Source organism: Pediculus humanus, genomic scaffold (assembly GCF_000006295.1).
Source record: "Pediculus humanus corporis 1103172108263 genomic scaffold, whole genome shotgun sequence".
NCBI lineage: Eukaryota > Metazoa > Arthropoda > Insecta > Psocodea > Pediculidae > Pediculus > Pediculus humanus.
In genome coordinates this window covers 41,563-56,925 of record NW_002987832.1, presented here as the reverse complement: position 1 = coordinate 56,925, position 15,363 = coordinate 41,563, and the positions used below count along the sequence as shown (strand labels likewise).

The 15,363-nt window shown below is 30.5% G+C and overlaps 1 protein-coding gene across 1 annotated transcript; it reads right to left on the bottom strand.

Moving 5' to 3' along the window:
• Window positions 1–10,066: 10,066 nt before the first annotated feature.
• On the bottom strand, window positions 10,067–13,790 carry Phum_PHUM493990 (transcription initiation factor IIF alpha subunit, putative; the record flags this gene model as incomplete). The annotated part of the gene is made up of 11 exons (XM_002430623.1): window positions 10,067–10,094; window positions 10,190–10,372; window positions 10,468–10,638; window positions 10,735–11,118; window positions 11,203–11,437; window positions 11,549–11,676; window positions 11,769–11,939; window positions 12,031–12,165; window positions 12,578–12,724; window positions 12,855–12,922; window positions 13,749–13,790. The coding sequence occupies 11 exons, from the start codon at window positions 13,788–13,790 to the stop codon at window positions 10,067–10,069; spliced, it is 1,692 nt and encodes a 563-aa protein (XP_002430668.1).
• Window positions 13,791–15,363: the final 1,573 nt, after the last annotated feature.

Below are 15,363 nucleotides of genomic sequence, written 5' to 3'. Positions count from 1 at the left end.
AAATATAACTTGAAACCTCTTTCACGTTTTATCTCTCGTGAAAAACTTTTTTCCGGTTTTTAAAGAAGTGAAATTTGACGTGAAACGCTTTTCCAAAAAAAAACAAGTTATAAAGGAAAATGGCAAAGCCCAAAAGGATTAGACCCGGTTTCTAAAAAGACAGAGAGAGAGAGAGAGAGAGAAAGAGTGAAATGGAAAACAACCTTTCCCGAGTAGGAAATACTCAAAAAATTTTATTTTAACTTTGGCTTTATAATAATAATAATAATAATAATAATAATAAGAATCGATAAAATATGTTTTTCCCTTCTTAATAAAACGAGAGAGAGAGAAAGAGAGAGAAAATTTTCCATTTTGCGAAAAATTTTTCACATTTGAAAATGAGTATTTTCGGGTTTATATCGGACAAAAACTTTCTTAAATTTAGGGGTAAAAGAAAATTAGGTTGGGGATGGGGAAAGGGGGGAAAGTATTTCCGGAAAAATGACCTCGTTACCAACGGAAAAAAAAATTTTTTTTTATTACGATTTCATTTTTCGTTTTTTTTTCATCCCTCTCCTTACTATTTACAAATGGAAATTTTTCCTACGGCAAATACGGTTTTCATTTTGAATTTTTTTAAAGACGATTTACAAACGGCAGCAACAACAGCAGCAGCAACAGCAGTAACAATAACAACAACAACAACAACAACCGAGAAATTCACTCAACTCTGCCTGAGGTCTTCACTTTGAGCTCGAATAAATTACAAATAATGAAAATTAAATAACAGCATTTCGTCATAAGTTAAACATCGCCCTCTCAGTCTTCTTATTTCTTCGACGTTAATTAACGTTGTTTAACATTTATATATATAAAAAAAAAAAAAAAAAAATTTTTTTTTTCCTTTTTCCTTTTTTATAAAAATCCTACCGTTTCCCCCAAGTTAAACACGGTGAAAACCAATCTTTTTAAAATTATATTTTTTAAATAAATTTTTCTTTAATATAAATTTTTTTGGGGGCGAGCCCTACTACGTATGTGTGTACGAACAACTTCGGGATACAATAGAAACTCTTCAAAAATGGGGTCCGTGTGGCGGCGTAACTGAGAATGAGAGAGAGAGGGGGGGGGAGGGAGAGAAAGAGAAAAACATTTGGTGAAATTAACGGGAGGCACCTACACGACCGCGTAAACGCCCCACTCACGAAATCGTATTAAAAAAAAACAACGTGAGGGGCACACAAAAAAAAAAAAAATAAAAGGAGAACTATGACGTAAGAAGTCAAAGAGTGAGAGAGAGAGAAAACCCAGCTAAACACACAAAAAAAAAATTCATAAAAGGGGAATGGCGATTTCTTAAAATTACTCTCCCTACCGGAATCTAAACAAAAAAAAAAAACATTTGAATTCGTCACAGCAGAAGACAAAGGTTTTTTTTTCCATTTACAAAACGTTCATCATTCGATTGTAAGTACCGTGAAAGCGTAATAAAAAGAATGCAAATGAAAGAAGGAAGGAAAAGCGAAAAGTCTTGTACGAATAATAAAAAAAAACGTGGAATTAGATAAAATAATTAATTAAATTTGCCGATGAGTAGGAAGATAAAATTCAAAACGAGATAGTGAGTCAAATCTCTACTTATACCACAAAAAGAATAAGAAAAAGCAAAAAAAAGTTGTTAATCACGCATAATAATTTTAATAACATTACGATTTGTCCTTAAAATAACAAAAAAAACAATCCAAAACCGGTTGTTGTTATTCAAAGCCCTAAAAAGTAAAGAGAGAGAGAGAGAGAGAGAGAGAGAGAAAAGGCACTCCCCAACAAACAAACAATCGTCTAAAAAAAAAATTTCTTTTTATAAATAATAAAAGATGAAATGGAAAAAAGCTCGGGAGGGGACCAAAAAAAAAAAAAAATATTCATTTTGAAAATATTATTTTGCCAGGAAAATTTTTTTTCTATTTTGACGTGTCACTAACCGTCGTCGCAATCATCGTCTCGCGAGAATTCTCGCATCATTTTTCGATATTCGTATATCGAATCGATCGGAAGAAAACAAGAAAGGCCCCGTTTCCCTCCTCCCCATTTCCGGTTTGTTATTTTTTGATCGATTCGTCAAACGCGAAAAAAGCAGAAGACATATTGTCTAAAAATTTAACGTGTCACCATCAAATTTAAAAAAAGAATCCCTCGAAAATATTCATCATCGACATTTTTCATCCCCGATTACAGCGTAGCCAACCTAACAACGAACAATCACACAACCTCATTTATTTCCCTCCCTCCCTCCCTCCCTCCCTCCGCTTCTGCTTACCCATTCCAAAAACGGTTTTCAATGAGAGAAAATAATAATGATAATAATAATAACAACATATTTTTAATAAACCGGTTTTGAATTTTAAAAAAAACCTCTTCTCCCTTCTTACGTCATATTAAAACCACAAATCAAAATGAGGTTTTTCTTTCTTTCTTTCTTTCTTTCTTCTTCTTCTTCTCTTTTCTTTCCTGCCACGTTTCCATGCCTCATTTCAACAACAACAACAACACGGGGAAATAACGAACCAATTTCTTTTTCTTCCTTTTTTTTTTATATTAATTTTCCGGTTCGTCATTTCAAATTAAAATCCTTTAATTGATTATCCTGTCAACGCAAAAGAATCCTTTCCTTCCCCGCCTAACATCCTTCCCTCCCTCCCTCCCTCCCTCCCTCCTTCCTTCCTTCTGGATGAAAACAAATTTTTGCCTTCCTGTATTCGAACCAATCAACAATCACGGGAACGAATATGCACGAAAGAAAAACGGAAAATTCCAGACGATACCCCCGATTGGAAAAGACTAGAATTGAAAACCCCCCCCCAAATTTTTTGGCTGGAAAATCAATGACGTAATTTAAAAAAAAAAAAACTATTTAAATTTGATTACATCATCACCGTCATCATCATCATCATCATCATCATCATCATCACGATGATTGCCAGAAAAAACATTTATGACGCAATGACTCCATTTTTATTTTTTTTATTTTTTTTTCCTCTTAAATTTATGTTCTGGAAGTTTCTTCTTTTTCCTTTTTGGATAATTTACATACCAATAAAAATGTGTGTCGGACATAAAAGAAAAATATATATATATAAATAGGCGTATCGCTTGGTGTTGTTATGGTGGCAACAACGTCGACATCTTGTTAAATCTCATCACTTAAAATGGGGCCACTTTTTTTTTTAAATCGTCGGGGGGGATGTCACCACATTCGTCACGTTGTTTGTCGGTCCGATCTCATCTTACGAAATATTATTAAAAAAAAAAAAAAAAAAAAAAAATCCAACCCGAGACTGCAACCATTACGAAGCAAGACATTTAAACCTCAGACATTTTTCCTATTTTTTTTTTTTTTTTTTTTTTGCAATAGTTCATCAATTGATGGTCCGAACGACGCCATTTTCCCTTTTTTCTTTACGTCATAATTTTGCAACGATTTGATGAATAAATTAATTTCTTTTCTCTCTCTTCCTCTCCTCCCTCCCCTCTCTTAACTTTCCGAACATGTTTTTCTTTATTACATTCTCAAACTATTTAAAACCCACTCAAGTACGATCAAGTTTTACCATTTTGTACTCGTAAATATCAATTAAAAAAAAAAAAAAAAAAAAACTCAATGTCGATTATTTTTTTAATTTCGTGAACCTTGAACGACATTTTCTCGTTTTCCCCCCTCCCCCTTCATCGCACCGAAAAACAATACTTGAAAAAAAAAAAAAAAAAAAAATCTCGTTCTTATTACAGAAAGGACGAAAAAAATAAAAAATAATGGGGAAAGAATAATTTTTATTCCTCCGCCATTACGAAATGACAACAAGACGAATAACGTATATAATAACACGACAACCCTCATTGATATCGACAATCTTTCAATACATCTCACAAATCTCTCTCTCTCTCTCTCTCTTTCTCTTTTTAGAATTGAATGACACGAAATTAAATTGGTTTACTTCTCTCTCCCTTCCCTCCCCTTCCTCCCTCTCTCTCTTAAACCTAAGGACGTCATTTAAAAATTAAAATCCCTTCGAGATAGATAGAGAGAGTGAGAGAGAGAGAGAGAGGGAGAATGAAAAGAAAAAACATCCTTCGTGCGGTTTACTGACGACTAACCAAAACATAAAAAAAATTTTTTTAGCGGAGGCTTCGTTTCATTCCGACGGAAATCGCGGTGGCTGTGACAGCGGTTGCGGCGGCGGCAAATTCTTATCTCAAACATATGTTTCGCTCGCCGCGTAAAAAAAAAAAAAAAATCATTTTTACGATTTATTTATTCGACCGCGCCGTTTCCCACGCCATTTTTAACCGCCCACACAAATTTTTTTTTTTTTTGATTATCAAACGAAAAAACGAAATCGCATCGAATTTTTCTACGAATTACGAATCGGGAATTAAAACCAAAAAAAAATTTTTCTTTTTTTTTCCTTTTTGAAATGTTGATGATGGTATCGGAATTGTAATGGCGTTTCGTACACACACACTTACACACAATTGACGCGCATGCGCACGAGTTTAATCCCTTCTCCCTCCTGCTCTCCCTACCTTATCGAAATAAAGCCTTATTATTATTAATTTTTCCTATTTGGAAAATTTTAATTCATTTCATACATTTATCGTCCATACACATAAACGATGATGACGACGACGATAATGATGATGATGATGACAGAAATACAAATTAAAAAAAAATTACGCATTGCGTAATTTTTTTCGCCGCCGCTTTTACAATATACATAATATTGAAAAAAAAATTAAAAAGTGAAAAGAAAAAAAAAAAAAAACAAATTTTTTACGTTATCTTTTAAACGCCATTTTTGTCGTTTTTTTTTTTTTTTTTTTTTTTTATAACTCAAACCAAATTCGAAATTTAAAAAAAAAAAAAAAAAAACCGTTATTTTTTCAAATCATTGTCGCGCTGCTTCGTTACATCGGAGTTTACTACCATTATTATTATTATCATTATTAATATCGAACGTAACAACTTTTTTTGTTGACATTTTCCGTTACGTAATTTTTAATTCGAACGTTTCGGAAACGTAATCGTATTTAAAATAAAATATATTTTAAAAGATTTAATTCGTTTTTACTTTTTTTTTTTTTATAATTTAATTTCATATCGTTCGGAATGCAAACGACGATCGACGAACGAGGCGTTGTTTCAATTTTAATTAAAAACGAACGAACGAACGTCGACCATTTGTTTTTTTTTTCCCCCCCGCTTTATTTTCACAACGAATGAGTATCAATTTTTAAATGGTGCATTTAAAACGTGTCGCGGGTGCCCACATCGCGTGAATATAGACAATCGTAAAAAAAAAGGAAGAAAAAAAAAATGAAGAGAAAAAAAAAAAAAAAAAGATTCGTTTTGAAAATAATTGTGTGTGTATTTTTTTTTCGTTTCCGCCCGAAACATAATAAAACGTCTGTATGTACATAAAACCTAAAAAAAGAAACACATTATGTTTTTGTATGTTTGTCGAACAGAGAGAAGAAAAAAAATTCGATTTTAAGGGGTAGTAGGACTGTTTTTTTTTTTGTAAAATATATAACACGAATGATTTGGAGGGGAAAAAAGCATACGTAGCACAAGTTAGACAAAAAAGATGATGGGGGGGAGGGAAATTTCCTTCAAACATTCACGGATCTTTAAACACTAAACTAGCGGGAGAGCTGCTACAGCCAGCCAGCCAGCCAGCCAGCCAGCCATTGTTCAATAACGAAAACTGAATAAAATTTTCTCAACAGTGTTTAACTTACGGTAAAAACGGTTGTGTAACAAACACACTGTGTGAGTGAGAGAGAGAGATAGAGAGTGAGAGAGTGAGAGAGACTAATATACGCGGTAGAGAATTTGCGGGGAGTAAGGCGGGCACACAAAAGGGCATTGACGTAAAGGGGGGAGTATTATACACTCTTTTTAAATGCACCTAAAAATCCTACGAGAAAAACCCCTCTAGTGAGTTTTCGAAGCTGAAAAAGTGAAGTTGACCGATTTTCCGATTACTATATATATATATATATATACATATATAAACACCATTGACACACACAAATTATGAAAAAAAAAAAAACAAACACACACACGTTGTAATAACATGAATAACATGAATCGATTAACAAAATATACTTAGAAAAAATACGCCGCGAAAAAATTTTTTAACCAAAAAAAAATTAAAGTGGGTCGAGTGACGCGTCGTACGTGTATATAACCAGTACGGTGAAAACCATTACATGTAAACTCCGATGGCGAAGCAACCTTCGATTTCGATTCAATTCACTTTTAATCCTTTTTTTATTTATTTCATTGTGAAATTTAATAAATGTGCGGTTTGAGTTATAAATAACGACAGTTAGTAGATTTGTTTTGTACAAAAATTTGACATGCACATGCTTCCTATCAGGAACCAAGACAAAATAATTTAAGTACGAAAATAATATGAAACCACTCACCAGATTCTTTGCACATACATTCCATTTAGTACGGGGTTCACATGCTCTAGCTCCAGGGATTCCGGTCATTTCATTGGTTCCCGCGCGTGACGTCACTCAATTCAACTGTTTATTAGTTTGTTATTCGAGCGCTAGTGTCTCGATACGCTTGCTTTTTTTTTTTTTTTTTTTTAACATAAACGAAAGCAAAATATTGTTGCTTTCGCGTAAGTTAAGAATGATAATCGATTCTTTTTCCTTTTTTTTTTTTTTCTTTTTTTTCTTTTCTCCCCGTGAAACGTTATGTCTTACTTAAAAAAAAAAAAAAAAAAACTATTTTATTAACATGAAACAAAATCATGAAAGAGGGAGGAAACTTTTCATAGGGTCAGATATTATATTAATAGGAAACTCCCATTTTTATTTACATTTTTTATATAAAGAGCCTGAATAATTTGGGACAAACGCACGCACGCACGCACGCACACACACACACACACGCTAAATCCACGACTCCGTCATTATCATCATTATTATTATTATTATTAATGCCCTCATTTAAAACGATACGATACGCATGTATATTCGATTTTTAATTATTGCGTAATTAAATTTTTAATTACGCATAATTCCTATCGGAAATTTAAGAAGGAAGGAAAAGAAAGAAAATAATAATAATAAAAAAATGATGACGACAGAAGGAAAAATAAACATCATGCGTAATATATTACTACTATTACTACTACTACTACTACTACTCTAAACGAATAAAAAACTTTAAATTTTTTTTAAAATTTTTATTCGTTAATAATAATAATAATAAAACTTAGGGCCCGAAAAATTTAATTTAAATATAAATCATTAAATGTTTAGTTAAAGAAAAAAAAAAAAAAAACATGAACGAAAGTTTTTTTAAAAAGTTTCTCATTTGACTAATCTCACCACCGTCGCCATGTTGTGTCCGATAATAATAAATTTTAACGAAATCGGATGAATGATTTTTAACACAAATCTAACAAAGAAACAAAGAAAAATTTATGCGGGATTTTAATATTTTATCCTTTGTTTTTTTTTTTTTTTTTAAACAATTAAATGGCCGACATGATTGAAAAAAAAAAAAACCAAAAGAATAGAGGGTAAAGTTTCGATTTATTTATAATCCGTTAAACGAATTCGACATTGTTCTGGAATGAGTTTTTTTTAAAAATCTTTTCCGTTTTTCAAATAAGGAAAAAAATAAAATAAAATAAAATAAAAGAGGGAAACGAAAGAGAGAGAGAGAGAGAATTAAAATCGATATTTTCTAAAAACAAAGGAAAATAATACGTGTGCCAAAATATTTTCTAAAAAACCGCCATCGCCATCGAAACCGTCGTTTCGCGAACGTTAAAATCATAACGAACGATGACCATTTTGTGAAAACCGTTCTGACACGAACGAATGAATTTTCAAAAATGGTAATCGAACATTAATTGATTCCACGAATAAAAAAATGGCGGGGTTTTCGTGTCAACAACGAAAAAAACTCGAGCACTTTTCTGTTGGTTCCCTCCCCCCTTCCCACCCACCCACTTTAAATCACATCTCGTATTAACTCCCACACGTGTGTTTAAATAAATTTGTGCCTACCTACCTATCTACCATCTCCCCTCCTCTCTGCTCTACTTGTGTTCGAGCGTGTCTGTCTGTGTGTCATCATTACCACATCCACCACCACCATCATCATCATCATCATCACGGGATGTTTCGATATCCGTTTTCGGATTCAAATTACTTCTGCGAAGTTATAAAAACAAACGGAATTATTCGGTTTGTTGGATTTCAACAACCGACAAACGAATCAAACAACTTAGAATTATGTTTAACTTATGTTACGTAAAGGGTGTTAAATTCATTATTATTATTATTATTATTATTATTATTACTACCATAAAATTTACGTAACGGAAACAAAAAAAAAAAAAAACTTCACGCCGTCGTAATAAAAAAAAAAAATCTTAACGTAAATTTATCACGGTTTTTAATTAAGTTAATTATTCTCTCTCTCTCTTTCTCTTCCCCCCTTCCTCCCTACCGTTTTCTATCAAGTAGAATTTTCTAGAACGTTTTTTTTTCTTCCCAATGTATTCTTCTCCTTCGTCGCGTCCTCCTCTTAGGCGCCATTTTTTTTTATTTGTTGGCACGTTTCAAACTTCCAAATTTTCCATTTCCGGTTTTTTTTTTTTTTTTGTTTTTACCAGAATAAGCCTTTAATTAAAATTTTAAAAAAAATGATTTTGTTTGTTCATACCTTTTTCCCTTTTATCGGGGAGAATCCGGCAAAAAACGAAAATGGCGGGAAAATTCAAATTCAAATTATTTTCAATCTCATCATGTTCTTTTCTTCGATGTGTGACGTCAATGCAACGTCATACCTGCATACAACGTTTAATTATTTATTTATTTAAATTAAATTTAAATTAAGTGATAAAACCTTTTGGACTTTACGAAAACAAACAAACGAATAATAATAATAATAATAAAACAATTTACGTTTTTCACTCCTTGTTATTATTATTATTATTATTATTTCTTTTTTTCTATCACTAGTAATTAATATTCTTTCCCTCGTTTTCTCATTATATAATTATAAAATCACGGGTAGGGTAATTAATACAATTAATTTACCTTAAATTTATTACCTCGCCTTTTTCTTCATCGTGCATTCCATTATTATTATTATCATCATCATCCTTATTATTATTATTATTTAATAATTAAAACAAACGCACGAACGTCCTTTTGCATCGTGTGTTCATTTTCGTCGTGTGAATTTCAATTTTCTTCAATTACAAAAACAGTCCACGATTATTCCATTTTTTCTTTCTTTATATAACGATGGTGGGGGGGGGATGTGGGCGTGACGATGGTGGGGGGGAGTGTTATATTTAATTAGTTAAGACGACGACGACGACGAGGACGTGAAATTCGTGTAGATTTCATCTTGAATCAAAATTATATCATGACAAACGTAAAATCCTACGGATTTATGACTACTCCTCCTTCCACCTCCTCCAAGTCTCTTCTTCCTTCTCTTCTTATTATTATTATCATTATTATTATTATAATAAAAAACACAACAAAATGGTGACGTTAATCACTTTTTAAAAAAGTTGAAGTTTCTTTTCATTCTTCTTTAAATTCTTTTTCGAAATGACAACTTGAAACGTTTTTTTTTCTTTTTTTTTTAAAATTACGATTTGAACGTCGCGTTGAACGTCGACCGAACGTTAGGCGTTCACAACACCCTTACCCTTCGCCCCCCCTTTTTTTTTTTTTACGCGCTAAAATGTTAAAAATTTAATTGTCGTGAGAAAAAAAAAAAAATTTATATATTATAATTTTAATTAAACTATTAAAAAAAAAAAAAAAATCCTTTTCTTCCCTTGATGATAATGATGATGATGATGATGATCAAATTTTGTCATTTTGAGTAAAAAAAAAAAAAAAAAAAAAAAATTATTTAAATACCGACAAATCAAACCGTCTTGTTTTTTTTTTTTTTTTTTTTTTTTACAAACATGTTTCTTTCTGTCGGTTATGTCAACTTCCGACTTCCGGTATTTTTACTTTATTATTATTTTCTAAGGCAAAATTTCACGTGACTGACAATTTTTTTTTTTTTTTCTTTTTGAATTTTGTTGTTTCCAATTATTATTATTATTATTATTATTATTACGTGGGCTTGATGGACAGATACATTTTTTTCTTTATCATTTGCTTGTCCGGATTTATGTTCTTTAATATTTGCGTCATGACGTTCACGAGTTGATCCGATGACAAACCCGTTTTTTTACTTTTGAATTTTTGTAATAATTCTATAGTCGTCATCGGTTTTCTCATTAGATAACGACGAACGGCTTCTTCCGTCACTCCCGTTTCGCTGAAAAAAAAAAGAAAGAAGAAAAATTATCATCATCATCATCATCATCATCATCTCCTTCATCGGGCCTACACGTTCGCGACTCGATCACTTACTTGCTGTTGTTCAAATACGACAGACTGGAACCGCTCGATATGGACGAATTATCTAATTTAGCTTTTTTAGCTGCTGCCACGGCCGATTCGCTATTTGTTAATTTTCTTTTATCTCCGGCATTTGGTCCGCTATTCGACGCCGGAGTCCCCGATCCCGAATTGTTGTTACCGCTAAAAAATTTGAAAAATTTACGAGTTTAGTTTTATTATTTGATTTTTCTTTTTTCTTTTTTTTTTTTTTTTTTGTAAATTATTTTCTTCATCGACCTATTATTCATCTCTTTTGATTTTCCTCCACTTTTGGATTTGTTATTTCCGGCATCGCTATCACTGTCGGAGCTATTCGGACTCAACTCGCTGGAAGAATCATCTTCGTTCTTTCCGATTTTTTTTAAGCCTTTATTTTTGGGTTTGACATCCTTCGAAGGTTTTTTCTTTTTACTCGCATCTTCTTTTGTTTTATCACCGTTTGCTTTCTCGTCTTTCTCCTTTTTATTTTTAGATTCTTCATCTTCGCTGTGAGATGCTTCCTCTTCTTTCTTTTCTTCATTTTCTTCATCTTCCGACTCGGAATTCAACAATTTTCTTAACGCATCTTCTTCTGCAACCCCCTTCAATTCTTTATTGGCTTTCATTTCGTGATCGGATGCACTAATAAATAATAAATTATTATTATTATCATCATGGAATCAATAGTGATTTGCATGATTTACTCATAATTTTTTTTTTAAACACCTTTCAGACGAATCGGATATGTAGTCTAATTCTCTGCCTTCTTCGTCACCGTCATCGCTTTCCTCCACGGCTTCATCATCCGAATCTTTTTTCTTTTTTTTTTGAGCAATTTTTTTATTACCCTTTTTCTTATTCTTTTTAGAATCCTCATCGTCACCGCTCCCCTTATCGTCGTCCGAATCCGATAAATCATCATCTGAATTTATCCATTCGTCCATTTCAGAGATTTGTAAATCTGTTTAAAAAAAAAAAAATCATAAATTTTCGCATTACTGCGATGTTTCCTTCCCCCCCCCCCTTTTCCTATTACGATCCTGTAATTATCTTTAAAAAAATCTCCATTTACCTCTTTCTTTTTTTTTCCCACCACCTTTTTTCCCTTTCGGTTTGTCCGGATCTTCTAATTCTTCATCTTCCTCATTTTTAAATCTGTTTTTAATCATGACCGAAAACAAATTCATTACTTTGTTTCGTCTAAAAAAGAAAAACCCAAGGAAAATATTAACGGCTGTGTACACACTTAACATATAAAAACTTTTTATAAATATTAATTTAATTTCAGGCACCTTCCAAACTCGATTTCAGCTTCTTCTGCAGTCAGAGCTTTATATCTTTGAATCGGTTGAAATTTATACCATTCTTGTAATGGATATGCTTCAATTATTTCATTTCCGGCTTGTGTAAAAACATAGTAAGCGGTATTGTCGGCAACCCCTCCTTCCCTGATACCCTTAAATCTGAAAAAATTTAACATTTCAGTTGCTCATCAAAATTTTTATAGTGAATTAAGGGTAAAAAAAATTCACTCGTTAAACAATGAATGCTTACTTTTTACCATTTTTTCCACCCAGCTTTAAAATCCACGGTTGATCTTCTGGTTTATACTTTTTCGCTACAATGCCATATTTTTTACGTCTGGCTTCTTCCCTTGCCTCCCTACCAAATTCACTACCTGCTCCAAATCTAGAAATTTAAATCAGATGTTTTGTGCATGTGCCTCTGAAACTACTGAAGAAAAAAAATTTGCCAAACTTTTTCAGAAAGAGAAAAAAAAAAAAAAAAAAAAAAAAAAAAAAAAATTCAAGATGTCTAAATAAGCTAATGCTGATATAATAAATTTTCATGATGTTGAAATTCTTGACGATTTAGTAATTTTTAAGAAATGAAAAATCAGTCAAATGCTAAACATTTCTTTTTTTTTTTTTTTTTTTTTTTTCATTCGTAAAGAGAAAACAAATTTGTTTTTGATAAATTAAAAACTTTTTTACGATAAGCAATCATAACAAAAAAAATTTCCCAACTTGAATCTTATGATGAACGAGTTTTGTTAGAAATTTTTAATTTACAAAATTATAATAATAATAAAATTACTCACTTGGGTATTTCTTCTTCAGCACCCTTATATTCTTTAAAATTATTTTCACGCTCCATTTTGACTTGAATGTTTTGAGTTTTCCATTTTACAAAGTCGACAGAAAGACTCGAGTTAAATCTCATAACATGATACTTTTTCCTCGTATTCCTGAAAGTAGCCAAAGTAGGTCAGAGAACCGATAAAAATGTTAACAAAAGCCAAAAACGAAAAAAAATTAGAAATGGTTTTATTGGGAACTTTAATTGAATTCTGATAATATAACGTGTGCGTCACTTACTTGGGTACTCTTATTGAATATTCTTGAACAGATCCAACTGGTTTCACTCCACCTGACGTTGCAGTAGCCTAAAAGGAAGGTAAACAATCACGGTTAAATTATAATATTATTTTAAATCATTTACCAGCGACGAAAAAACGAAAAAAAACATTTAAAATAATTATTCGAATGTGTATAAACATGATTAAATGTTGAAACATGAAAAAAATTAAAAAATAAATCAAATACTGCAAACTTTACAAGTGATTGAAACACACAATACAATCATTTCTGTTTAAAAAAAAAAAATTTTTTTAAATAAAACTCACGGAATGAGACGAGTAGGACGTCATTTTATTATTTCAAAAAAACTATATAATTCTCGCACGCATTCATAAAATTAATTTTTTTTGTAAAAAAAAAAAAAAAAAAAGTTTTTCAATCGTTTAAAAAGAAAAAAAAAAATTACTGTGGTGGTAAATGAACGAAACCTGTGAGGGAGTATATATAGCTAAGCTAACATTTGCTAACTTAAATTAACAACGACCGAATTTAATTTTTTTTCGTCTTGTTTCCTTTGCATCATTTGACGCGCCACTCATTCGTAGCAAATGTCATTTTGTCAACAAAGATGGCGGCTAAACATGGGAAAAGTTTTAACAATATTATTAGAAATGAAATGAAATGTAAAATTTTATAGTTTTTTAAAGTGTGAGATTTATCACAAAACAAAACAAAACAAAAAAAAAAAAAAATGAGATTAAAAAGAGCGGCAAGACTTATTTATTGTTTATTTGGTAAAGTTTATTAAAATTTTGTGTTATTGTGAAAAGTACATATATATAAATTTGCGCTTTGATAAAAAAAAAAAAAAAAAAAAAAAAATAAAATAAAATAAAATAAATTAGAGTTTACGTTAAGTATTTCACCTGAATATTTGCAATAATGCCTTCTCATATGATGATAAAAACTATTTAATATCAATTAATGTAAAAACGAGTGAATTTAATAGTAATAATAATAATAATATAAGAATTTTTTTTTTTTTTTTTTTTTTTGTTAAATAAAAGTTTATTAATTAAAAGTACGTAGAGAATTTTCGGGCATTGTCACATACACACACAGTATCAGATGAAGAGTTCAAAGCATTCATGCAATAATTATAAAAATTTTTGTCGCATGACATGCTCTTAATGTTTTTGTGGTAAATATTTATTACATAATAATAATAATTATAATGAATTCTGCTGGTACTGGGTATAATTACTCTCGCATCTTCAAAATCTTTATTTCAGTTTATTTCTGTACACTGCTTACATAATCGACAAATTAATTTAAAAATTTTAATAAAACTTTTTTCAATCGAGAAAAGAAAGAAAGAAAGAAAAAAAAAAAAAAAAATTTTTTTTTTAATTTTATTTTTTACATTCAAATCGGCTTCATCTTTTTTTTTTTTTTTTTTTTTTTTTTTTTGCAATCAAAGCATGGTTATTATTATTATTTTTTTTCTTTCGCTAACGAGAGTTTTGCATGGGTTATTCATAAAGATGAACTTAAATAATATTAAATCATTTTTTTAAATCGTAAGCATGCATTTTTTTTTCAAAAAAAATTTGCACTCAATCATTTGCTTTTTTATAATTTTTTACTCAGAGCATAGAGTAATAATAATGTTTTGATTGGGTTTTTTGGCATTGGTATTGGTTTTTTTTCGATTTTAATTTTTTATCGGTTGAGGTTTGTACGAGTTTGGGTTTAATTAATTATATTACAAATTCCCTTTAGACAAATCACACTTTCATTCATCCTTGAATTCAAATTTGTGACCTTATTTTATTAATAGAAAAAATAATATTAACAAATTTTTAATTGATACCATATTAAACTCGTTTTGAAAACTTGATTTCGATAATTGTTTAAGTGGAAAATAGATTGATTGATTCTATTCCTCGACCGCCATTCACATATTAAACTATCAATAAATTTTCTTTAATCGATTATAATAATTTGATTTAAATCGAATGCAAGAAAGGTTGTGATATTTCTTCCCATGAATTTTAATTTTTTTTTTAAACTCTTGCAAAAGTATAAAGAAAATGATAGATTCCTAATTTTTTTCTTTTTTTCTTCTCCCCCCCCCTCGAGCAATTTTTTTTTTTTTAATGTTCGATTGAAAAATTCCAAATGATGGAAGTAAATAATAATAATAATCTACGGTTTTGCGGTCTTAAACAATTTTGTACAGGTTTTTTGTTGACTACGTCGTCTGCTAGTTATTCATCCTCGAGCAAGGTTTTTTTTTTTTTTTTTTTTTTTTTCGTTGTTTCTAACAAACAAACAAACAAACAGTCATTCAAATGGAATTTAACAATTACGAATATATAGTCAGATAGAAATAATCGTCAATTATAAAAAAAAAAAAAAAAATTTTTTTCTTACTTATAAGGTCACCACGTTGAGATTAAAAAAAAAAAGGATTTCGAAGAAGGGAAAGAGAGAGAGAGAGACAGAAACAAAAGAGGAGGAAAAA